Genomic DNA, 25,955 nt, shown 5'->3' on the forward strand with positions numbered 1-25,955 from the left:
GAGAATTAGGCAGTTCTCTAAAGCACTCATGGATATCCAGGTAAGGTGTATAGCCTATTTGCACCAACCCGTTTAGAACAAGCCCAGAACTTGAGAGGTCAATGGGGTCTATGGGTCGCTGATTTACATGAAGGACTTTTGGTTTATAGAAATTTCATATTTCACCAAAGTTTTGTAAGTTATACTTACTAGTCATAAAAATGGTTCATAGTCTCAAAGTCACTATTTTGATGCATTGAACTCTCGCACTCGTTAACTTATTATTGAATTTTAAAATATGTGGGGGATTATTGGAATATTTAAAAATTCCAATTCTGCCCTTCTTGTCTTTTACCTTTTGTCTAGTGTACTTTCTTTAGTCCCACATTGGAAAGAGATAAAACTCTAAAGATCTTTATGTAGTATTAAACCTTTTAACTTGGTGAAGCAAAGAAAGTAAGTAGCCTATGCGCGCACGAGCCCAATGGAGGTCCAAGCCAAAATTGGCGAATCCGATCTGAAAACATTTAACCAGGCGCGTCGCGCTCGATCATCGCTCGCAGGGGGGACCCCTCCTTCTGGTTTCTTTTTGCTGTTTAATTTTTTGAATTTAAATTTTAAAACTGTTTTGTTTTGTCTTTTGGTAAAACGCCGTATCTTTTAAAAAACGCCTCTTCCTTTCTTTTTTAAGCTCTATCAGATCCGAAGATTAAGATGAGAAAAATCTTATCCTTTCTCTGATTTCCCGAGGCCTCTATTCTGTCTTCCCGAGAGCGCGGTTTTGGGCTGTTCGACAGAATCACTGCATCTGTGAAATTATTCTTTTTAAAGAAATTTCAGACATTACAAACTCTTGAATGTATTAGATCTGACTGTGATATATCTTAGCTAAAATTTAACGATCTCGATGTTAATCTCTCTAAGTTATATTATAATGGACATACTTCAGTAAGCAAAAGGTGTATAGAGTTGATCGGCACCGAATCATGAAGGTTTGCATGATGCCATGCACGTAACCTCCTACCTTTTTGAAGGAGGGTTGCATGATGGAGTGCAACTGCCAACCTCAAAATTATTAGTAAAGCTGTGAATCTCCATATTTTTCAAAGATCAGCTGCTAATAATCATTTTATAATCTAATTTTACCGGACAGGGCTTGAGGCCTTGAGCAGGTGCCTGCATCTTCTAAGCAAAAGTAACCAAGTATAGGGAATTCTGCCCTCAGTTAGGGCATCAAAGTTGCTGATTTAATGATTTCTAAATTCTGAGGTGCCACAGACGCTGTTACGTCTTGTTTTATAAGAAAAGCCATATGCTGTCGCTAAGATGCTGCAAATAACAATCCAACTAGCAAAGAAAATGACCACCGCAAAGGGCATTAAGATACGGTAGTCTATAGTCATGGACTCAAGGCAATTTAATTACAGAATATCTCACTAGATTGTACAGTGTAGAGTCATGTTAATATTCTATCGCAATGTGATGTTAACGTCCTGTGGTCGCATAGTTGCAATGCTTCTACTTATAGCAAACTTCAACATTAGAATTGATACTTCTATAGTCACATATGAATTTTTTATGCCATAATTTTCTCCCGTATCTTGTGATGAGTTAGAACCAAACTTTGCCAAGCTTATAAGTTTATTCAACATAGGCTTTTTAATGTCATTCATATGATAGAGCCTCTCTCTCTCTCTCTCTCTCTCTCTCTCTTTTGGATAAGGTAGAGACTCTCTTTCTAAATATAGCAACTGGCCAATTGCATGATGCTAACGTCACAGAGAGGAGATAGCAGATGCTACCTAATGAGTGTTTCAACCAGTTTTCGTCATCTCTTTTCTGCAGGGAAAAAAAAACTGGTCGTTAAATGAAATGAATCAGGAGGAGGAAAAGGAAAATAAGATATTTGAGGAGAAAACATATCTGACTGTAAAATCTTCATGAGCATGAGCTACCCTGCTCTCCTTCATTGCCTCAGCTGAGTTCATAGTTATTCATGCATTTATTAGAAGGGTTTCCAGCTCTATGGTCTCTATTAAGTCAGAATTCCTGCAACCATACCAATAAAAAGCAGAAGCCTAAATAATTCAAAACAATAAGCGACAACATTGATTGAATGAGTTAAAAGAAACTACCATATGAGCCTTCGGTCACGAATTTTGACATCATGAAAACTCTCCCATGCCTTGTCAATCAACTGACAACCTAAAACCAAATTCAAGGAACAGTAAGCAGCCCACCAAACTCACCACAAGAAAATGCCAGTCATTCCCTCTACTAACTGTTGTCATTTAAGTGATTATAAACACATTCTTTCTATAGTGACAGAGTGCATAAACAATTAGGTGGATGTTACACCAAAAACCAAAAGGAAAAGAAGAATTTTATTCCCCAACCTAACAAAGTAACCTTTTTCTAGTGTTCCTTGAGTTCAAAACACAGCAGCATTATTTTGCATCACCCGTTGCATGTCGAGACAAATTTTTGAAGTTGGCAGCGAACCATTTGAGTTTCTTGCTTTATCGAGCCAGGCAATGGTCCTCTCTCCGGCATCCTTTTCAAGAGGCTTCTGCTTCTCTCCTATAGTGTTCCATAAATGATATTGGCATTTACGATAGTCATTCCACATTGTCTTGCATATTATATAAAAAATAAGGCTTCTTTGAAAGAGAGAGAAAAAAAAAAAAAAGCCTGGCTTGCAAATTTCTGCAACCCTGTTTGCACAAGCTCGCCAAAAACTACTATGTCAAGAACAGATGCACAAGCCGCCTCCCCCAGGAGCCATCAGACCAGGAACTACTGCATCTGGATCATCACCCTGGAAATGAACTACCTGAAAATCAAAATATTTGGTGGAAAAGAGTAAATGCCATTATGTACTAAAAACATTTACAAGAAATTCTTCAGGTCAGTTCCATGAGAACTACCTGAAAAACAAAATATTTGGTGGAAAAGAGTAAATGCCCTTATGTACTAAAAGCATTTAGAAGAAATGCCCTTATGTACATAAAAGCATGTTCAATGCAATCACCCCCTGGCAAGCCCCTGAAACATAGCTCATGAAGGACAATCATTTTTATTAACAAAACAAGTATGCAAGATTTTTCTTGATAGTTCTGTCAAGCAGAAAGAAGAAGGTTGAGGCCATAAAACATCGGAAGCAGCCACACTAGTTGCAAGAATAGCAATCATGTATTGTGTGTGTGGATAATTTTACGGAAAGTAATAAACCATTTCACTGCAATCAAACAGCTCTGTGGTCGAACAGCCATATTAACCCTAACAGCAGTTTGTTCATCCCATAAGGGTTCAAGGTACCAAACCATCAGAAATGCAAATTAACAAGTCATATAGCAAGCTAAGATGCAGAGAATCAAGAGGCTACAGAGTGGTTGTAAGACCCCATTTCAGTGGGCTTGGGCCGGCCGTTTGGGCCATACGCCCAACACTTGAGTCAGGGGAGGAAGACTCCCGATGGGAGTCGTCTTCCTCCCTGAGTCCGGTGCGGAGGAGTCCTAGGGCTCACCGGACTCTGGTGAAAGCCCTAGGACTCGGTCTATAAAGGCATCTCCCCTCTTCCCTTGAAACGTTGCTCACAAATTTTGAACAAACCTCGTCGGATTTCCTTCCTTTTCGAGTTCCAATCCCGAACCACTTTTCTTGATTTCTCACCGAAAACCTCGCCAGATCATCGTCGAACTGAGGTAAGACCCAAGCTACTCTTCTCTTTTCTTCTTATCATCCACCCGCATTTTTCTTTGAATTAAGCCGGCAAGTCGCCGGGATCCACCCAAAACAGAGGTGCCCTGTTTCGGCGCCCTTTTCTTTCTTGTTCATTGCCGCCGGCCGCCAGAAAAAGGCTGAGTTACGCTGACCCTGGGATCCTGAGATCATGTTGTGGTGGGTTAGGGAGATAGCCATGTTTCAAACAAATTTTGCTTGGGTCTCTAATGATCTCCTTCTTTCTTTATTCGTGTCGGCCGACCATCGTCGCTGGTGGTGCCGCGGCCGAAGGACTGCCTAAGGCCGTCGTCGCCGGGGGTTGGGCCACCTTGGCTAGCCCCCCTTTTGATCTGAGAAGAGGAAGGGAGAGAACGACTCTCCCCTGTCTTGAGAAGAGCGCCCTCTCTTCTTTCTCTCCTCTCTCCTCTCCTTTTCTCTCCCTCTCTCTTGAGTTTCTCTCTTGTTTCTCAATTTCTCTCTAATGGAACTTTCTCTCTCCATGGATCTTTCTCTCTCTAAGCTTTCTCTCTACTTGGATTGTTTCTCTCTCTAGTTTCTCTCTCTAGTTGGAGTTTTCTCTCTCTAGCTTGATCTAGGGAGATCATGGTTTGAGGACTGTTGGATAGTTTTGGGGTGCTAGATGCTGGTGGACCCTTTAGATGATCAATAGAGGGTTCTGGGTTGTTGGAAACCTCGGATATATTTTTGATGTTGATTTGATTCTATAGGAGAATAATCTATTGGACAAAGAGAGGTTGAGCAGGGTTCTGCGCACCCCAATTCGTAGATCACGGTAGTCTGTCTGGGTTGTCAGTAGAGAGGTAAGAATCCTTATACACCGATTTGCATGATATAAATATTTTTCTACCTATAAATGTATGATATGCTAAGATAAGTAAGAAGCAAAAATAGTTTTATGATAGTTTTGGTATTAAATCATATTTTGATCATGTTTGCTTGCGTATGATGGGTACATATATGAGCATAACTTACACTTGCAAAATCGGACTAATGGATGTAGTGCTCTGGACTAACCATGTTATTATTGGTTGCCCCGTCATGGGCTGGAAACTTGATTGTGGTTAGTCTAAAGTCGGAAATGAATAAAAAGGAATTGATGTGTGGATATGAACTGGATTGAATAAACAATAACTTTTGGCTCATCTCGTTATTATGGCAGGCCCCGTCATAGGCTGGAAATGTGGTATTTTGGTAGGCCCCATCACAGGCTAGATATATGAAACTATAATTGGCAGGCCTTACCACAGGCTGAAAATATGATACTTTGGCAGGCCCCATCATAGGCTAGAAATGTGGAATTGTAATTGGCAGGCCCCACCACAGGCTGAAAATATGATACTTTGGCAGGCCTCATCATAGGCTAGAAATGTGAAACTATAATTGGTAGGCCCCGTCACAGACTGGAAATGTGATACTTTGGCAGCCCCACCACAGGCTGAGAAATGTGACCGAGATTTGGCCCAATATCGATAAGATAATTGATTCGGATCAAATTTAAAAAAATGAAAAGAAAAGCATTAAAAATACTAATGAAGATTTATGAGATATCATATGATATCACAACAAGAACAAAAATACAAACTTCTTTGCGAAGCACTTAATTCATCAAAAAACGAGGGAAAGGGTAAGATGACAGATCACAGAAGTAAAATACATGGACTCTCAAGATGGAGAAATCTTGACTAAATGACTTACTGACACGATATCCAAATTCCCTTATGAACCCAAAACTCTATTTTTGATGCGTTTTCAATCTTAAACTACATAACAAGAAAACTACCATACTCCAACTTATTCAGATTTCTCCTAAATGTTGGAGTTCAAACAACTTTGACTATAAACCAGTGAAAACTTCATTCATGAAACAAGCACAATTCCTAGGGATTAACAAACTAAGTAGATCATCAGTGCACAAAAGACGTATCTAGATAGTCAGACAAGATTTAAAAGATACTATTATCAACTTATGATTTTTGAATTTTATTTTGACTTCTCATTCTGAGTTTTGATAAGTTATATATATGAAAATAAGTATGGAGTCCTTCAAGTAGGATCATTCATAAGTCTTAACTTCATTTTATATGGACGGGTGAGCTCTAATTCAAATAGGATTATGCTAAAATGTTCCCATATCATATACACATAGTGGGCATGATGAATTTAACCAAGATTTGCAGAACAATTTTGAGGTTTTCCTCTCTTCCTTATGTGATTTCATGATGAAGCTACCGGCTCCTTCAACCCTCAGTCCTCTAGTTGTTGAAGACTCCATCATAGTCATACTTCTGCATTCCTAAACTATCAGTTTATTAATTTAAAACAACAATTACTAACATTATTTGAATAATTTCTCCTATTTCTCCCTAAAGCCCCATGTGGAACTAATATTTTGTTAGAATTCTAACACATACTATCATAAATCAAAATCTCTCAAGCAAAGATATTATTATATAATGGCCATAAACGGAATCTTAAGAAACTGAAAATCTTTCTGGAAAGAAGTAAGAAGCTGATTGTAATGGCCAAAAGGTTAAAACGCCGTGCGACTCGGAGGACATAAGACTAGTGATTCAGCTTTAGCTCCCTGAAGAAATCTAAAGTGTGTTACCCCTCCATCGTAGTTCAAAAAAATTGTTAAGCCTAAACAAAAAACAAATCCCTTTTTACAATACCACAAATACCTAGTTTTTGGTCCTTGCATCCAATTAATTTATATTTGTAGGACATCATCATACTATATCAATCTCCAGCCTGATTGGTACTAAGATTGATGCACTACCAAAAAAAACATCAAATCCAATGGACAAATTGTAGCCAAATTGAGACAGACAATCAAGTTACCAAATGAACCACTTCTAGGACAAGTCAACACTCAACTTACCATTGCTATCCATGAGAAGATCCAATGCAAAATATTCCACAAAAAACTGGGTATCATGCTTCATTTCTTGACCATAAAGTGTGTGCAACAATGCATGTGCAGTTCGATCAGCAGCACATGCGCAGCGATATAGGCCTGGCCACATGTAGATGCCAAGCATGTTGAAAAAAAAAAAAAAAAAACTGAAGTGAAAAATGGAGTCTTTCCAATAACATGTGAATGAGAAAAAAAGCAAAGAGCAATGCATGAACCTCAACCTTTTCCAAAGTTCAAACTTTGACCTCCAAAAGCGTGTTGATAAATGTTCCCATCTTCGGTTCATGAGAAATGGTGATGCAAAATTTTCTAGCTCAATAACTACTTTTGGTGCTCCTCTGCTCATATATTGAATGGCATCCTGATCACTTGAAGAATTTAGCAACACATAAGAGACACGAGATGTGTAATGAAACAAATGTTGTGAAAAAGATCAGATCAAGGTTCGCCGTCTCAGTACCGGACCCTGTATCGGTGGCATACTAGTATAGTGTCGGTTCAGTATCGTACGAAATTTTTTTTGCGCACCTAGTGTCGATACACCACCCATTCCGGTATCAAAACGGTATGGTACGGGACGCTTTGTATCATCCAGTTCGGGCTAGTACAACATACCCTGGATCAAATTATTAAAAGTTCAGAATATTTGCTAGAACGAAAAACAGATCATAAAGATAGTAAGTTAGAGTCCCAGCTATATTATGAAAGAGCAGTAGTGCTAATGCTTCAGGTTCCTACTTAAACCAAATATACCAGAAAGAGTCCTCCATTGTGTGCTAAAACATACAATAATCAGATCACAAAGAAAATTAGATTTCCAGCCATATTATGAAAGAGTAACTGTGCTAATGCTTCAGGTTCCTAAATAAATTAAACATACCAGGAAGAACTCCTTCACTCTGTGCCAAAACATTGAACTATGAAATGTAACATGCCCTGAGCAAGTTACCTAACCAATCACTTCCTTTGACCGTATCATACATATGCCACCTCCAGTCATCTTCAGTCATATTTCCAAGTGCTGCACTTATACCATGGTCTCTACAAGCATGGTTAATAGCATATACAAGTACATATAAAATAGTGATCAGACAGTCAATTGAATCATTGATACTGTTTTATGAACAATCTTAAAAAACATCCATAATGAATCTGCATGCCATGGAAAATAATAGTTAGCTATTACAACACATCTTTCGTTTGGACTTTCTTCTCAAAGCATGATATGGCAATTTTTAAACAAGACGCAAGTTCAAGCAGAACTTAATTTCTGCTGGTTAAAATTAACAATCCTATGGATTTTTGTCTGAAACATAATACTGTAATTTGTGAGCATATGATGCATTAATGCATCACCCTAAGCGACAGAAAAACTCCTTTGAAAACAGATCATCCCACTCATCAATCTTTGTCCTTTGCCAAGATTAAAAAGGATCACTCAAGATATCAGCAAATGCAAATATTAGCCAACATGTGAGACATGACACAGCAGATCCACTGCAGGTAAACATGCCCTCTAAGACAGCAGGGAGAGCATGAAGTTCGACTCATCAGTCTGGCATAGTATAATCACGTGCTTACCATAATCATGGACAGTTATTAATGCACAAGTGTATAGCTCTCAGCAGTCAAAAATGGAGATATATAATATCAAGAAGTGTTACGGGCATTTCAAATAATCCTGCTAGATCCCAAGGAATGGAAACAGGATTTCCAATATTACAGAATATAGTCTGGCTCGGCCCACGTCAATTGGACCTCTCCCAGCCCATTCAAGCAGGGAGAAAAAAGACCTGCTGAGGTCTTTTTCCTCCCTGCGATATCCAAACCTCTCCCCCTGCCAACCCCTCACCCTCTCCCTCTCCATCTCTCCCTTCTCCTCCACCCTCTCGTTCTCTTTTGTCTAAATTTAGGTTGCCAATCTCATGAATCCTGCTGGATTGCACAGGATTACCCAAACAGACCCTAAGAGCGACATGAAATTGGTCACATCTTTGATTCCATTATATATCCTTTGCAATATTTATTTGGTACAAATTGTTACTTTCGCCATAGCTATGACACAATCAACAAGGTATGCATGGTGACAAAGAGCAAGTATCGGAAAAAGCAAAAAATTCCAACTTTAGGTCATGGGCACATATGGCCTTCATATCAACACTCAAAAGTTAAGAGACTTACTATTCATAGATCACCCTATTTCAAGACAAAAGGCCATAAAAAGTTGTTCAGTCACACTTAGTATGGCATTTCTCATAGAGAAACAAGTACAATTATTGGTTGGTTAATTGAATTCAGCTTGTGATGTATTTTATCTATTCTACTCTAAATTTCTTAAACAAGTAGGTGTCAACCGGATATTCTCAAGTCATGCAAGTGAAGCCATATTTTATAAAATATGGTATTTAGTTATCTATCTTTTTCCTATATTTGTCTTTTGGCTGTTTGATAAAGGTCCCACATGTTCTTTTGCTTGTAAAAAGTCAAGAAACCACAATTGCAGAAAGAAAGGGCATCCCATACTCTGAACTTCATGGAACAACAGATATCTCATAAATTTCACTTATCACTTGTTGACACTAATACTTATCATTGCATTTAAGAATGTAAAATGCAAACAATTTCATACCATATTAAAAATAAGAGCAGTAATTGTCAAAATTGGAAGGTTCTTTTCACATGCAACAAAAGCCTAGAAGAGAACATGTTATAAAAATTCTTGGTCCTAGCATTACTGCATCAGATCATTCCATGATAGGCCAATTTCAAAGCATTATAAGCTTTCCTTTGTCCAAGAGTTCTGCCTTTCCCAGCTACCCAAATCAAAAATCTATTGTTTGACATTTGTGAATTGCATGCCTTCCTTTACTTTGTCTGAATAGCACCTTGCTCCCATAATCCATAGGTAAATGTAAGTATAACCTTAACTCCAACAAAATACAGGCCCCACAGACAAATCCATTACACCATCACAGCTACTTGATAAAAACCTTTATTAACAAGAGAAAGATAGTACATATGTAATGAACATTTAGTTATCTAAGGTTGAACCACATCTTTAAAAACTAGTCAAATTTTTTAAAAAAAATCAGTACCTGTACAGCAACTGTATGGGAGCGAGTAGGAAAGAGCTTGGTAATGCACGCTGTGTTAAAGCCATGCTCTGCAAGTCTGATGGCCGCTCTGAGCCCAGCACCTATTGCATTGTAGGTGTGATCCACAACAGTGTACTGCCCAACCTTCATCACAAACCCAAAAGGCAAAAACTCAATTTCTTTCTTTCCATAGAGAAAATCAATGAAATTACCATAATTTACGGACTCAAGAAAGGTAAATTAAACAAGAGTTACCGAAAATAAATATTCAAGATAATCTTTGATCTTATCTAAAATATTATAACAAAAGATAAAGGACAGAGAAAACAAGCAGAGTGACCAAAAGCATGCATGCTAAAATGAAAAACCCTAGCTATAAAATCCTATATCATCAGTCTTCAACTCTTCATTCGCAGATATGCAATATTCTACAAACATAAAACCTGATTAGGGATAAAGAGCAGGAAACGAAAAGACAAAAACAATCCTTATATCATGAACAAATTTGAAATATCTAAAGTAAAATATGCTAAAAAGGAAAATTCTAGCTTTTCCGACGGCATTAACAACCACATCCTCGGAAGAACTGAAAAGCATGAATAAATAAGAAATAAAATAGACCAGCATTATCAGGAATTAAACAGATGTTTATCGCGCCCATAGCATGCTGAACCGTTAAAATATTCCCAGAACTGCATCCAAGACTAGAGCTTCAGTTCAGCACACGGACAAAGGGAACCAGAATGAAAGAAAGAAACGCTAGCTATCAGGAAAACTTTAATCATTAAAATTCTAATCAACATTAAAACCACTCGACAACAAAGAAACGTCAACTCCTCACAGAAAACAGTTCAAGAATCATGCAAACAAAGAATCCGGAACATCCTAAAAAAGGAAAAAGAGGAGACTGGACTAATGTGGTGGATTTGTGTTCTCTGATCCATCGGAAGTGAAACAAGAACGGAAAGATCGGTTTCAAGAAGATCGAAGAAAATCAAGTAGATTGAAGGGTTGAACTAATACCGAGTTGGTGGATGGAGGTAGAAGGCGAGGAGCGGATTCATTGGCTTCCGACCGACGCCGACGCCGCCTTCTTGGAGCAGAGGCGAAGGCCTTGGGATGCGCAGCTCCGCCACATCTCTCTCGCTCTCAGTATCGCCGCGTCCGGGGAGAGAGCGTCGGGGGAGCTGTTGGGGCTGGGGGGTAGGCGGTGAGAGGGGCAGAGGGCGGCGAGTGGGGCCGGAGATGGGGAGGTCGTTGTCGACGATGACAGCAGCCCCTAAAGTCGGCATCAAAAAGGCCGACTTAGCTTTCCTTTACGTCTAGGGAAACTTAGCTCGAACTTCTATCTTGAATCTTACCAAAGTCGGCAGGGTTCACCGACTTTATTTTATACAAAATATGTGGAAAAAAAATTATAAACAGACTACTGATTTAAGAATAAATTACATATAATTTCCTAATTTACCAACGAAATGTGTTTAGTCATATAAAATGTAGAATATAATCCTGTTCTGATCATGATAAATATACCCATCTATGTCAGCTCTCTTTATTAATCAACAACAAAATGTTGCTTAATCCAAAGAATGAAACCCATGAAGAGGAAATCCAATGAACATTTGTGACCTTCTTAAGTAATTATATAGAAAGAGATGCATGTGTTGACTGAGAGAATGATAGGACTGTGCTATTTGATCCGATTACACGTCATTGATGAGTTGTGTGGATAAAAGTTTTAGGGGAAAAGATCTGAAAGACCATGCACTGGATAAGGTTGCAGCTCTTACTGCTAAGCTGAAGTTACCATACTATCGCTACAGTGAAAGATCTCCTAAGCTTATATAAATATTGATAGAATTTTAGTATATCCATCAAGTTAGGCAAGTTGAACATGGATGAACGAGAATAGTAGCAAGATGTCCAGAGTTGTTTCGATGCAAGTGATTACGCAAGCAGCTGAGGTGTGGAAACAGATAACTATCGGAGGGCGGAAAAATTTGGGGCTCCTATAATGCAGATTGTGCGACTTCTCAGAAAGTATTTTATCACCGGAGAACCACCACCCTCTAGTTACCTTAAGATTAATTTTGATGATAATGTAAATGATGGAGGAGCAAGAGGAGGAGCTACCTGTGTCATCAGAGGCTCGAACTCTGACTTTGTTGTTGCATGAGACTGTCATGATTCTAGATGCAAAGTTGAGAAGATCCCTGCTCCGAGCAAATTGCATCATTCTTGAAGGAGATTTGGTTATAGTCATTGGGTGGGTGCCAAGGCTAGCAGTCCCCCGAGTCCATCCACTTCTTAAGGACATTTGGAGTATGATTAGAAGACTTGATGACTTCCAAGCGGTCCATGTCTACTATGAGGTGAATAGTATGGCCGACTAAGTTGCTTTCTATGTAGCTGAGCATATTAGAGATATTAGATGGGAGAATCATGGTGCCCTCCGTCTCAGTTTTGAATTATTTTAGTTTCTAATTGTATTGGATGTATTCGTACTAGAATTGTATGATCCATCCAATAAAAAAAAAGGAAGAAGAAGAAGGATAAGAAGAAGAAGAGGAGGAGGATGAACATCAGGTTCAACACATCATTACTATAGTACGACAACACGAAAGAACTGGTTAATCATTTAAGGCCTGGGACAGGCCTTTGACCCACCCCCAAGTGATACTAACATCATAACAGAATTAATGGTTGATACCTTATTATAAAAATCTGATGGTTCAAATTTCATCAAAAAAAAAAAACTAATGGCTCAAACAATCAAACATGCTAGAATGAAGTGCCAAGTCACACAACCATTGCATATGAATCTGGCCAGATCACTGAAGAACCAGTGCTGTCTTGACACCGATCCCATTGTTTAGTGAACACTACTAGATAATACCTTCAAAAAGAAGATTATTCTTTACAAATATTGCAGTCGTAGTTCCTTCACCTGAGCATGGCCACGAATACTCTTATGGATTCACCACCAGCCTGCAAACTAGGTACTCGAACTCATGCGTTGGTTGGAAGAAAATAAAAAGGAAAATAACTATGACTTTGAATTTTTAATGTGGTACTTGATGCATTACACAAGTGCTTGTGCCTCAGAAGCCTATGACAATTTGCAGCTGATTTCTGGAACATATATATATTTGCCCACATGCTTCCCATGACGTGTAAACTATATTCACCTGGCCGAGGAGTCCAAAGCTGAACCCTGTTTAGGGATCAAGAGAGGCTGTAACTACTTGACTTCCTAACAGAGCTGCAAGTATAGCTATTACCAGAGTAGTCCACCTGATTTGCACTAACAAGAGAAAGTTCTTTGATTCAAAATATGCCGTACTGGTCCGAACCGGATAGTATGAAGTGTACCATAACAGTTTGTTATCAGTATTCAATAGAGATCAAAAAAATTTTATACTATACCGTACTAATATTGTGCTAGTATGGCATTGGTATGGGGTTCGGTACCGAGACGATGAATCTTACTCTGATTAGTATTCTGGAAAGTAGTATCATTATGCTTATATATTGTCCAATGCAAAACAAGAGTCGAAATACGCATTAGTTACCTAGTATCTGCCACAATCCAACCTGCTAGTGGGTTTTAGTGATTTGATGCTAGAGAGATCAGCCATTTTCTCTGGGCCCAATTTTTGATCCACCAGTCACGAGCTGACACATGGGATTTAGAGGAAAAAGTATATTTTCTTTAGTTGAACAAGTCTTCTATGGATGGGAAATTAAGAATCTGATTTTCACTTGGATTAGGATCGAGTCCAAAGTCTACCAAAACTTTCGCATCTATAACGCAAAACATACAATACCATATACAATACTTTATACTCTCTTTCTAGATCATCTTCTCCTATGCTATATTCTTCTTTTTTTTTTCTTGACTTAAGCATCGGAAGGCTCCCGATCGAATCAGCTCTAGTAACCTCTTTTCTATCTTCTTCATGCAGGTAGATCGACGCTTCTTTCTCCCACATGCATAGATAGGTGCTCTTTAGATCATTGGATCAGGTTTTAGTGGCAACATCTCCATATATATATATATATATATATATATGCATAATGATCACAAACTTCTTGTTAATCAATTTTACTTTAATAGCTCAGGGCTTACGAAGCTCACAAACTTCTTGTTAATCAATTTTACTTTAATAGCTCAGCACATTGATATATATATATATATATATATATATATATATATATATATATATATATATATATATATATATATATATATATATATATATATATATATATATATATATATATATATATATATATATATATATATAAGTTTTTATTTTTAGTACAGTTAGAAGTTTTAGGAAATAGTTCTGCTTCTAAAATCTCATTAACCAATAAGTTGACAGGCGCAGTGTCCATGATCGAGGCAGACAATCTTTAGCAAATTGTGTGCCTATCTCGATTTTTTTTTTTAAAAAAAAATCATGTTTTCAAGTGAGAAAAAGAACGAGGAAAATAACATGAAACTCAAAAAAGCACAGGTGAGTTAACTATTGCCCCATGCTGCCGCTTGCTGGACTTCCAAGAAGTCCAGTAATTTAAAATATTTAAATACCAACGATTTAGAATCTTCGAAGACAATACCTCTTCTAAGTCCAGGGCTGGACTTCCAAGGAGTCCAGAAATTTAAAATATTTAAATACCAACGATTTAGAATCTTCGAAGGCAATACCTCTTCTAAGTCCAGGGAATACATCTTCCCCCATCGACTAATGTCCAGTGATGTGAAGGAGCTCTCATGAATGTGGCACTGGAAGCTGTATCAATGCTCTAACATAGATGTAGGTAAATAATAACAATAAATAGTATGAGAGTTGGAAGCATATCAGAAGTGCTACAAATTTCATAACTTTATAAAGATTTCAAAATTTTCGGCTATTGTGTGTGGACCGGATTGAGTCAAGTTTGGACTTATCCGGGTTTTGGGTTATGGGTGGCCTTATTGTATCATTAACAGGAACAGCTTTGCTTTCAGGTGGGGCGTTGCAACGCTTGCATGATTGAACAGTAGCACAAGGATCCATCCATTGTAGGAGTACAAGCTGCACGGAGAAGTCTTATTGGAAATCGTTCTTGGAAAACATTAATCCTGCTACCTCGTTTGACGATTCCCATACAACTAATTTTTTTCTTTTAATTTTTAAATTAGTGGTCTGCAGAATCATAAGAAACACTATTTACTGACCAAAGGCTTGGCTCCTTGAATCCATGGAGAGCTCGATATGTTTAATATAGAAGTACCAGAACGACTAAGATTGTGTCCGGTTCTCAAATCATGGTTCACTACGGCATCACATGGATCACGATTTCTGACCCCATGCGGTTTCCCATGCACCCAGCCTGCCAACCAACACCCGAAACTCATTAAAAATTGAAACAGAAGAGCTCGAAAGGATAACCATCGAACACCCAGTTAAAACGACTAGATGGGAAGTGGCCGTACTAGGCCAGATCTATATTTTCTTATTTGAGATGTATATCATTTTCTAGAGAATTTTGATTCATTTAGAGTGGCACATATATTTTGAAAGACGAACGGTGCGGCTGACTGGATTGTCTTCTTTACAGATCATCATATTGGAACTTTTTTATGGAAGAGCACTGTTCCCATTTCACAGGTCATAACTCATGCTTTATACTGTGACTGTTGAGATGCAATATCCCCCCCCTCCCCCCCCCCCCCCCCAAGCAACCCAACACCTCTCTCACCCACCACGCAGAGAGATTCCTGACAAAAGCTAATTACATGCTCACAACACCAGCTTCTCAGCAGAAACCACATATACAAAGTAGGAAAGAGAGAAAAGATAGAAGCCCAAGACTGAAAAGAGGGAGAGAATAAAGGGGATGCACACTTTTTATACAAAGAAGATAAGTGGAGAATAACGTGCAAATATATATTCATACAGGGTGACGCATCATGACCATTTGAGTAGCCATTCAGGCACCCCTTTGTTTTGTAAGTACGCAAGCATCTTTTTTCATGTATCGTGATGATGGGAAGAGGAGAAAAAGGAGTTAAGGTTGATGAGGGTGAGCATGCAGAGACGTCGTAGAACCCAATGATTTGAGCTCCCGGCGTTTCCGTTAGGAATAAGGTGACGTCAGGTCCTTCGGGAGGCGAGGGCGAGAGATGCCGCGACCTCCACGAGGACGCCGTCAAAGATCTCCCGCTCGACCTCCAACGCGATGTCCTCAGCCTCTTCCACCACCGAGGGGTGCACCAGCAGCCGCCGTATCTTGGCCTCCGGCAGGTCCCCCGCCACGAGTGCGTCGATGTCGCCGACCACCTGACAGTCGGCCGCCGGGAAGCTCTGGATCTGCCTCCAGAGCTCCCGTAGCAACAATTCGCTGCCGTCGGCTTTGTCCCCGCGGTCCATATCATGATGCTTGATTAGATGACTCTGATGGGTGGTGGGGGTGGTGAGGTGTGGCCGCCGGAGGAGATCTCCCAAGATTTCCTCCACCAGATGGAACAGGAGCTTCCTGTTCCATCGGTGACGCAGAGGGCCGAGGAGGATCATTTCCCCCTCGACTTTGCTCTGTGGCCGGCCTTCTTCTGCCGGGAAGAAGGGGAGCTCGAGCTCGAGCTGGTGGAAGATGGTGGGGTCTATGGGGAGGGAAGAGGAGTACCATCTTAATGAAGGGATGGCTACTCCCGTGATCCCTGCTACTTCTAGTATGGACCTCATATATCTGTACTCGGGATCCTGCTCCATTGGTACTCGGCGTTGGGGACTACTTTGGCTCTTCAATGGCATTAAAGCACCTTCAACTCCAATATTCACCTGTGGCAAGATAGAAAACAGCATTAATGGAAAACATATGCACACATTGACCAGGAGAAATGGCATCTTGTGAAAATTGAACTATACATACATGCAATATGATAGTAAATGCAAGTTCTTGTAACTATTGGCTCCAGAAAGGAGGATGTCAGTATAGTCATATACCAATTTTTGCTCTTGGACCGAGCAGGAAGGATATTGCTGGATTCGATCGGGTACCGGCCTTGACAGTGGACGAGATGCTTCCTTCCTTTTGATTCTAACAAATGGAGGGATAGAGCTGCACTTCTTTTCTGAGAGGTGCTTCTGGAGCATGGAAGCCGGCTGCGAAGGGGATGATAAGGCATCCGGTCCGGCTGTTTCGGAAGCTGGATGTTGCTTCTTGATCCTCTCGGTGAAGCGCTCGCAGCTTGCTTTCTTGGACTTGCTTGGACCTATCTTAACTGCCTTTCCATCCACATTATCTTTACTTCCAAAGGAATTAGATGATGGCAAAGTAGGCGATGGTGATCTCTGGCGAGTAAATTTTGGCTGTTGCTGGGATTTGGGAATGCGATCGTCCCCCAGTCTGCTCTTCGAGGGCCCCAAGAACCTGATCCGAGGAGGTGAACATGATGCTGGCGGATTCATTGTCGGGGACTTGCGCTGGCTCCATGCATCAACATAGCATGTTCCTTTCTTCTCGGCTGGTTTAGTTCTACTTGATCTGACTGCAAAATCATCAATGCTGTCTCCTCTCCTGCTACTGATGCTTTCCTTGACTTGCTTCACAATCTCCCGACCATAGTAGTGGCTTCTCGGGCTCTTGTTCTCATATTGGTAATCTCTCTTCCTAGACTTTGCCATAGAAGGTGATGATGGCGAAGGTGGGAGCGAGTAGTCCCCAGACACCTCGCACAAGTAGCTGAACTCCTGCATGGCCTTGTTTGTGCTCTCCTTGTGAAGTTGCAAAGATAGCCTTGGGTATGAATCCCATGACCTGGCTGATGACGCTCTCGGAGTGTCCGGCAACGAACGGGACCCCATTTCATATCTTCCTGCAACATTGCAGTTTATACTTTGGAGGGGTTGCCGAGGGGATACCAATTCTCTTCTGCATTCACGTTTGAGTTTCTTCTTCTTGCTCTTCTTTCCATATTGCTTCCGAGATTCCACCAGCGGAGGAGATTTCCGGCATGGTGTAGTTGGACAAGAGAGCTGGTCGGGCAGCACCTCTAAGCCCATGAGACGGGCGACGACGCCGGGTGTCCTTGGCGTCTCAGCCTGCGAGCTCCTTCTCTCCTCCTCAAACAACGTTATCAATGCAGCTGGTTTCAGGACTACTTGTACCCCAACCTGAATAAGTTGCAAAGAATAAAAAGGATAAAAGTTGAGAAATCATGAATAGAAAGCAAACTTGTGAAGATATATACCCTCATAATTACTTACAGGGACATCATCATATTCCTCTGGAATGGCCGAAGCAGATGGTGGTTTCTCCTCGTCCAGCTCCAGGCTATTCCTTGGCGCCTCGACACCTAAAGTACATCATCAAAAAATCATAGCGAGTGAGTCATGAGCGTGTGTGCGAGAGAGAGAGAGAGAGAGAGAGAGAGGGTTGGTTTTCTTTTCTTTATTTTCTTACCTTTGAGCTGAGAAGTGGGGTTGTGGACTTCGGGCGACGAGCCAGGCGGCACGGATCGGCTGCTGCCGGTGAAGAGAAGGTGGTGGAAGTCGAAGTACTGGAACATGCCGCTCATGCATCCAGGGCTCTCCTTATCCCCTTTACCCAAAGAGCGGCTCCAATGCCATTCCCTCCCCATCTCTCTCTCCTCCCTCTCCCCACTCCACTCCTCTGCAGCCACCTGCCTTTCTTCCCAAAGTGAAAGAACCAGAGGAGACGAGGGTGGACGGAGTGCAGGCTAACTAAGAGCAGAGCGAGAAAAACGGATCGGCTGATGGAAGCCGCTGGGGGAACGGATTCGTTTGAAACAAAATATTTTGTTCGTATTTGAAAAGGAATTCCTCATTACAGAAGAAAGTTGTTATCATCCCTCATCCTTTTACTACACCCCAAACAAAAACCGACAACCCCGCCCCACTCAGCGGGTTCTGCCTGGGGAATCGAGAATACTACGGAAGGTGACGATATAACCACGAGGCCCCCAGTTCCTCTTAAAAATGTTACAAGTTGTTGAAACGTCAAGCTACGTTAGTGGAGACCACTGAATCAAGTATCCAGCGGTGAGAGTAATTAATTTTAAATTGCTGTCATTACTAAACTTTTTTAAGAAGTTGTACTTGCACCATAAGCTTTTTTTAATACCAGTGACTCAAACGAAACGTGGAAAGGAACGGGGGGTGATGGGCTCGGCGCAGTGCGCCAGCTCTCTAGTTACTACTGTTTGAAATTTCAAAGAGTGGCCCCCTCTTTTATTCTCTCACTCTCTCTCTTCGCTCCAAAAATTGATGAGACTAGTACTGAGGCCAACGTCACCATAACGCCCGTGACGGGTTGGAGTTTAGGAGTGGACAGTTCGTAAGGCCGACATTGGCCCCAACGCGATGACGAGATAGAAGAGAGGAGTTTTAGGTTTGGAGAGAGAGAGAGAGAGAGAGATAGCGATAGCGCTTCCACTCAAACTTGAGTTCAGATCGGACCACTGGTTGTATAACTGATCCGGCAACTAGGTAGAAGCTTTTGTTTTGCTCTGAGCTTTTCTAATACATTTTGAGTCAAGATTATAAGCTTTTTCACTACCCCGGAGAGAGAGAGAGAGAGAGAGAGGAGCGGTCTGATGGGATTGGGATTTGGTCCGTGCGAACCGTAGTGGTAGGGGCTTCGAGGAGGGCGAGGAGAAGGGGGAGGGAGCTTTCTGTCTTCACGTGGCCAGGAGGAGGAAAGATGGCAAGGAGGGAGGGGCCACGCGCGTGTTTATGTGATGTACAAAATTAGGGATCTCAAACTCGCCGGCTACCGGCCGTCCGCTTATTTTCTCTTATTTTTGTGAAAGAATTTCATCTCTATTTATATCACAATTTAGTACCTCCTCCAAAAAAATTAGTCATAAAATATTATTTAGATTTTTAGTTTTATATAAATATCTAAAATCTTTTCAAAAAATAATAATACAGGACTAAATAATAATGCAGAGGCTCTTGCATATTTTTTTAATTTAAGTCTTGACATTTTCGCCAAGTTAAGAGTTCAAATCTATTCAAATTCAATTATGAATACTATGGTTAGCAAGTAATTGACCTAAATGGGCCCGCACTGTAGTGTTCTCCGGTCCACATAAATCATAGGACGGATTCGTTTTGACATTTTTTATCACAATCCAAAACCTTACCTAAAAAGGCTAGACCAAAAATATTGTTTGAGTTTTTTAGTCCTATAAAAGTATCCAAATCTCTCCGAAAAATAAACATGCGCTCGCGCAAGTTCCTATAATTTAATTTTTATCCAATGTTGAGTTTTGCTTTACTTAGCTTTGCATTGGGAACTTCTGTTATCCTGCAGATTTTGTGATAAACAAGGGACTTTGTAATTAACATGGGTGTGTGATCATTTTTAACAAACAGGAGGTATGATAGAAAGAAAGGAAAATGCTGAAATATGCAAAGATCTCGTGCAAGAGAGTTAAACAGCTGCTATAGTGTTACGCTCCTATTGGCCCAATGATTAGTTGCCTCATAATGTCTTAGCCTTTTTCTTTTGCTTTTTTTTTTGCTAAAATGGATGATTCATATAGTTCTAGTATGGATACATACAAGAAGATCAGAAAACAAGTCTCGGAGTGCTATAGCCAACTTCTTCTTCCTAACCCACAGGGCACCTCCGAAGTGACTAGCCACGTACGAAACCACCCAGTTTGCAACCCCGTTAGCCTCTCTGAACACGTGCTTGGCCTGGAAGGCCATGCAGCTACTGATCATAACCCACATATCTCAAAGCCAGGGGTGGCACCCTCCCACGCTGCCGGTGGCACCCTGGATCCAGCCAATCACCGTAGTTAAATTGCCCTCAAACATAACTGCTCTAGATTGCAATACGTGCCGGGCATGGCCCAGGCCAGTCTGTGCCGCGCTTAGCTCGGCCTCCGAAACTGAGGTGTCGAAGATCTCGCAACCTCCAGCCACCACCATCCTAGAATTTGGGCCTTTGATGACGAAGCCAGCACCTCCCCTCCTACCACCATCTAGCATGCATCTATCAAAATTTACCTTGAGAAAACTTGGGTGGAGGCTCCCAAGTGAAAAACATCGTCCGAGGTGCTACACGAGCAAAGAAATAGCTCTATGTGCCTCAAGCTGTCAAAGATCCATACAACGGGTATGCATGCGTAATCTCTGCCGCCTGTACCTGGGCATGCTCCACAACGAACCTCGGTGAAGGGTTGCTTCCACCAAATGTCCATGCATTCTTAGCCAGCCAGATCTGATAAGTGGTGTAAGTCGTCCCAATGGCCACCTGCCGCATCTCGGAGGCATCGGCCCACCGACAAATCGCGCTATAAGAAGGAACCCAATTTTCTCCATGTATTCGGCAGGATCTCGGCAAGCCTCCAGACCCTCCTAGCTCGCTCACACTGAAGCAAAGCATGGTCCACGATCTCATCTACCTGGCAGTCAGGGCACTCGAGTTGGATGCCTAGTCTCCTCCCACACAGCACCAATCCTGTCAGCAGTCGACCCCAGACCACCTTCCAAAAAAATAATGCCATCCTCGGGTGAAGACCAAACCTCCAGATCCATACACAGTCCAACCCCGACCAGTGCTTACTCTGGAGGATGCGATAGATGTCTCCCACTCTAACACTGGGTCTGCAAAATATACTTCATACCCTCACGTCTGGACCAGCATACCTCGAAACCAAAAGCGACCGAACTCACTCTGCGAGATGCTCTTCAAATAACTGACCGATGCTGATGGTATCCCACTCTGCTCCCTCCGACCGGAGTAGATCACAACCCCGAAGCCCGTCTACAGCTTTGACGTTGATCATGGTCCGCTAGAGTCTCATTAGGAGAGAGTGCACCCAGGGGTCCTCCACCACATCCACACTCCGCCCATTACCGATCAGCCATCTAGAGTTTGCCAAGGTAGTGGTCACATACCTGTAAATCTCCCAGCACAGATAGGAACACCTCTAGCTACTCAAAGCGCTCCACCAGTCTGCACTCGGCCGTCATCACTTGACTCTAGAAGCACTATAGCTCAAGGACAAGTCTCACCGCATGCCGAGCAATCAGTACAAGGGACTGCACCCTTCATCCTCACTCATGGATCGACTTTTAAATCATCTCTCAGGCCAATAGATTCACACCATAGCCGCCACCATGCAAGCCCCAGAGGAAATTCCGAAGGAGTCGAAGATGCCGTCCAACTCTCTAGCCGGTTCTGGACATGCTGCACCAAACTTGAGCACTCCGACAACCACAACCTCCTCCTCGTAATAGGAATGTTCAGGTAGCTCCACGGCCCATCCTGCTCTCTCATCCCAAGGAGCCCCCTAATCTCCTGCCTCACCTGTAACTCCATCTTCGGGCTAAAATAAATGGTAGACTCCCTCATCACAAGTAAGATTTCTGTACAGTTTGGTGCTCCATTTTCGAAAACAATTTTGACTCGGAAAATGCCGTAGAGTCCAACTATCAGACCCGAAAATAACTCCATTCTTCTGCATGCCTGTCGAGACTCACGTGCAAGTCCTGATTGACTCCATGTTACCCCTTCAAAGTTCAGACACGTACCGTTTTGCTCCCATAGCCTCCCGTAATTGTGCGTGCATGTCACGAGCATCATAGATAGAAAGCAATTAATATGGGCCACAAATACTTTCTCCAGATGTATAGCCATTACTGTGTCAAATCAAATTTGTGCCACCAGACGGGCAGATGGACAGTCCTGATCCTTTAAACAATTCTCAAATTTTTTGATATGGCCATTGTTTCCTAGTAACAGAGCAGCATTCATTGAACCTTTTATATATCATTAAAACAGAGACAATGGCCATTTATCTAGCCAGTCGAAACTTTGACTACTCTTTGGACAATGATATGTCTCGGCTGTGATAACAGCCACTGTTATTAGCCTTTATAATTAGAAGCTTAGTAAGATAACAACATTATTCAACTCAGTCACAATTCATTTAATAAGAAACTGTTTCTTCCAAGCAGACTTACATATCTTTAATAGAATCTTTATCTTTGTCATATAAAACTCGTTATGACAAAACAACAGCTAAACAATGGCCATTATCTCTATACGCTTGCTACAATCTACAAAATTACAACAAGATAAGTGCCATTAAACGATGACTCCCTGTTAGCAATAGAGAATAGTAAACAAAACCTGCACTGTTCTTCATGACCCTGTTTCTCCACAGTGCAGCAGAGGACAAGTGGAATAGGAGGATTAAAAACAAGCGAGGGACCACAAAGTCGGCTACCTCCCAGCTCCTGTCTAGGCACAGTAAAGAGGTACCTGAGGGGATTCTGAAGGTTTTATTCGGGGTCGCAATTAAAAACCTGTACTCTTTTATGCAGAAGAGAATGGGGATCATGTGACTCCCCAACTAAAATTCCCTCCCCCTATGATTAATGGCTCTGGAGGAGGGTTGGGAGAGCTATGTTTTTGGACTATTGGATGCGAGTCTAGTTTACCCCAAGCTTCCCTAGATTTTTTTCCAAGTGGCTGGTTTGAAGTTGTGCGCCGTGGCCATGCCATTGTACCACTTTCTTGTGCAACTTGGGGGTTAAATAAGGTCGTATCTATTTGCTCATCATGCTCTAAGGAAGGATGGCATTCTGTTACTTGATATTAATAGGTTGTTTGGTGATTGAATGAAGACTTTAGTTGTTCGTCAAGTCATTAATTTCAATGAGGCCCCTCAACGAATTCATTAGGAACACCTAAATTAGTTAAACACTTTAACAAGCTACAAGAATATTAGCCACCAGATTAATATCAGCTTGTATTTTTTCTTTTTTGTTTTGATAGGATGAGCAAATCATACATATCTAGTATGAATACATCTAATAAAACTAGAAGCGGAATGGATGGCACGTCAATCCACAAAATCTAGTTTGAGTGCCGAGCCACATTAGAAGCAGCCCATTCTCCCACCTTATTAGCTTCTTTCTAAAGATATGCCTGCCTACTAGGGACCCGTACTTCCTAATGCTCCTTCAGATGTCATGTAAAAGTCGGTGGACAACCGTCATCCTTGCCTACCCTTGAATCCACCCAACAATCATCGCCGAGTCATCTTGGACACTAATGCAATCTGCTTTCAGAATCTGCCTTATATAGATGATGCCAACTCAAGCCGCCCATAAAGGTATTAAAGATTGGAATCCACCAAACAAGATATTAATTGGCTGCTTTCTTGCAACAAGAGGTGCACGGGTGTAAATATGGTCTGAACTTTAGGAACTTAGAATGGGCCGTGGGCCATGTTTTGATTAGACACGTTGCCTAGGTTCGAATCAGCCACCAACGGGAGCACATGGATTCGGCAACGACATAATCCCTGGGAAGTAGCGATGTCGCCGATTTTATATTTGAATTTTTTTGGCAGTTTGAGGTGACAGGCCAGAGTGGGCTCTGGAGTGGATCTTCACACGCGTGGGACGGACACAAATTCTGAAGCACGCGCGCCTCTCCTTAGTCCCATCGTTGTCTGATCGTAGCAGGCAAGCGACCTTGCGCGAAACTAACGTACTCGAACCCTGCTCGAGACGCGTGGCTTTGGACGTTTCTTTGGCTGTGAAAGCCTGCGGCTCGACTGCCAGCCCAGCTTCTCGCCTCATCCATTTTGGAAATCCAACAGCTTTTTATACAGGTTTCTGATTGGACTCGGTAATGATGTGACCATGAACATCTTGGCCTCTATAAAATAAATAAATATTGTAAAAAATATTTCAGTGCATCAAAATCTCGTCATTGTAAGGTTTGGAAATTTTTTTTTTGTGGTCATGCGGAGAGAAAAACTATGCTTATAATGTGAAGATATAAACTCCGAAAAAGAAAGAGAATGAATCCGCACTACTTGAAAAATATTTCAAGATTTTTTTAGTGCACAAAATGACGTACATTGAATATATTAGTCTATGCTTTTAAAAATTAAAATTTATAAATAAATAAATGTTAAAAAGGAGGTGAATATTTGATTACGTAATTAACAATTATATGGTAGAAGAAAATTGCTCATACTTGGACGCAATATAAAGGTTAACATTATGTAGTATGGCGTGTAGATGTATGAAACTCTACCTTCGAATTCACTCCATATCTCATACTCTATTATATATATGATAAGTGGCCTAAAATAAAAATTTGGTTTAAACTATCTATGTTATTATTTATGTGCTCGATGCTTTTTTTTTTTTTTGGCTAAAAACGGTGGTATCGTACATAATGTGTACATATACAACTAAGAAAATAAAAAAGCAAAACATCACCAAGGGCACTAAGCAACTCTACCTCACTCACTCATATGTAGACCTCCGAGGGATTAGCAATAAAGAAGATCACCCAATCTGCAGCTCCATTTATCTCATGAAATACATTGCTTGAATGGCCATATCATTACGAACTAAAGACCCGAATGTCCCTCGGTAGGCGGTAGCCACCGACCCTCTCTGGAACTTATAAAATATATCCAATAACCGTAGCGGAGACGCCCCAAAAAAGAGGACCTCCTCTTCTACAGAACACGCCTCGCATAACTCGCTCGGTGCTCCTTTATTTTACGAGTGTTATTATTGCAAAAAAGGGAAGAAAAAAGCGGTTTGAATTCCTTCCAGGCCTTTTGAATCCCACCCTCGGTTCCCTCTCGGCTCCCTTCCTTCCAAAAACTCTCTCTCCCCTCGCCCTCCGGAACTCTGTGGAGAACGATGCCCAACCTCCGACGAGGAAGCTAGGACCCGAATCGCTCTCCAGAGATGCAACGGGCCCTGCCCTCTCATAGCCATATCTGAGCATTCTTCCTCTCAGATCGCCCTCTTTTCCACGGATTATTTCCCTTTCCTCTCGTTCTATCTCGATTGCAGTGGAATGAACCTTTTCATTATGTGGCTCGCGATCTTTGTTCTTCTTTCTTAGGTTTTATGTGGGATTCTTGGATGGAATGTTGTAATTAGAGTTAGAATATGGTCATATGGTGATTATCGGGCTTTCTTGAAATCTGACATCATAAAGGCAACGTTTTGCTGCTTTCTCTTGATGATTTTCTTGGGCTTTTTATTAGGATTCTGGCAGTAATGATTCGTGTAGTGGTAGAATATGATCATCTGTTGATGCCATAAAAGGCAATTCTTTTCCAAGGATTTATTTTTTAATCTCTTGTTCGAAAATGTAGTTCACGTTCTGTTTTCTTGCTTCTTGAAGTTTTGTTGGAACTTTGGCTG

The 25,955-nt window shown here is 41.2% G+C and overlaps 1 protein-coding gene and 1 long non-coding RNA gene across 13 annotated transcripts; both read right to left on the bottom strand.

Moving 5' to 3' along the window:
* Positions 1 to 1,532: 1,532 nt before the first annotated feature.
* LOC103695961 (uncharacterized) lies at positions 1,533 to 7,675 on the bottom strand. Of its 12 annotated transcripts, none has more exons than XR_015976341.2 (7): positions 7,521 to 7,675; positions 7,101 to 7,256; positions 6,862 to 7,001; positions 6,605 to 6,739; positions 2,389 to 2,812; positions 2,115 to 2,184; positions 1,533 to 2,028 (listed from the first exon to the last, which is right to left on the bottom strand). It is a non-coding gene; the product is annotated as an uncharacterized LOC103695961 (long non-coding RNA). The 12 variants fall into 12 exon arrangements; XR_015976340.2 differs by having other exon boundaries at positions 2,376 to 2,812; positions 2,907 to 6,739; XR_005510469.3 differs by adding an exon at positions 2,907 to 3,024 and having other exon boundaries at positions 2,376 to 2,812; positions 7,101 to 7,675.
* Positions 7,676 to 15,596: 7,921 nt separating this feature from the next.
* On the bottom strand, positions 15,597 to 18,560 carry LOC103695962 (uncharacterized). The gene is made up of 4 exons (XM_039123411.3): positions 18,187 to 18,560; positions 17,991 to 18,079; positions 16,728 to 17,897; positions 15,597 to 16,562 (listed from the first exon to the last, which is right to left on the bottom strand). Exons 1-4 carry the CDS (start codon positions 18,362 to 18,364, stop codon positions 15,879 to 15,881), a joined length of 2,121 nt encoding a protein of 706 aa, XP_038979339.3. The 5' UTR covers positions 18,365 to 18,560; the 3' UTR covers positions 15,597 to 15,878.
* Positions 18,561 to 25,955: the final 7,395 nt, after the last annotated feature.

Source organism: Phoenix dactylifera, chromosome 3, assembly GCF_051530095.1.
Source record: "Phoenix dactylifera cultivar Ajwa chromosome 3, Ajwa_hap1_PhDact_Kaust_v1.1, whole genome shotgun sequence".
In the NCBI taxonomy this organism is placed as follows: Eukaryota; Viridiplantae; Streptophyta; class Magnoliopsida; order Arecales; family Arecaceae; genus Phoenix; species Phoenix dactylifera.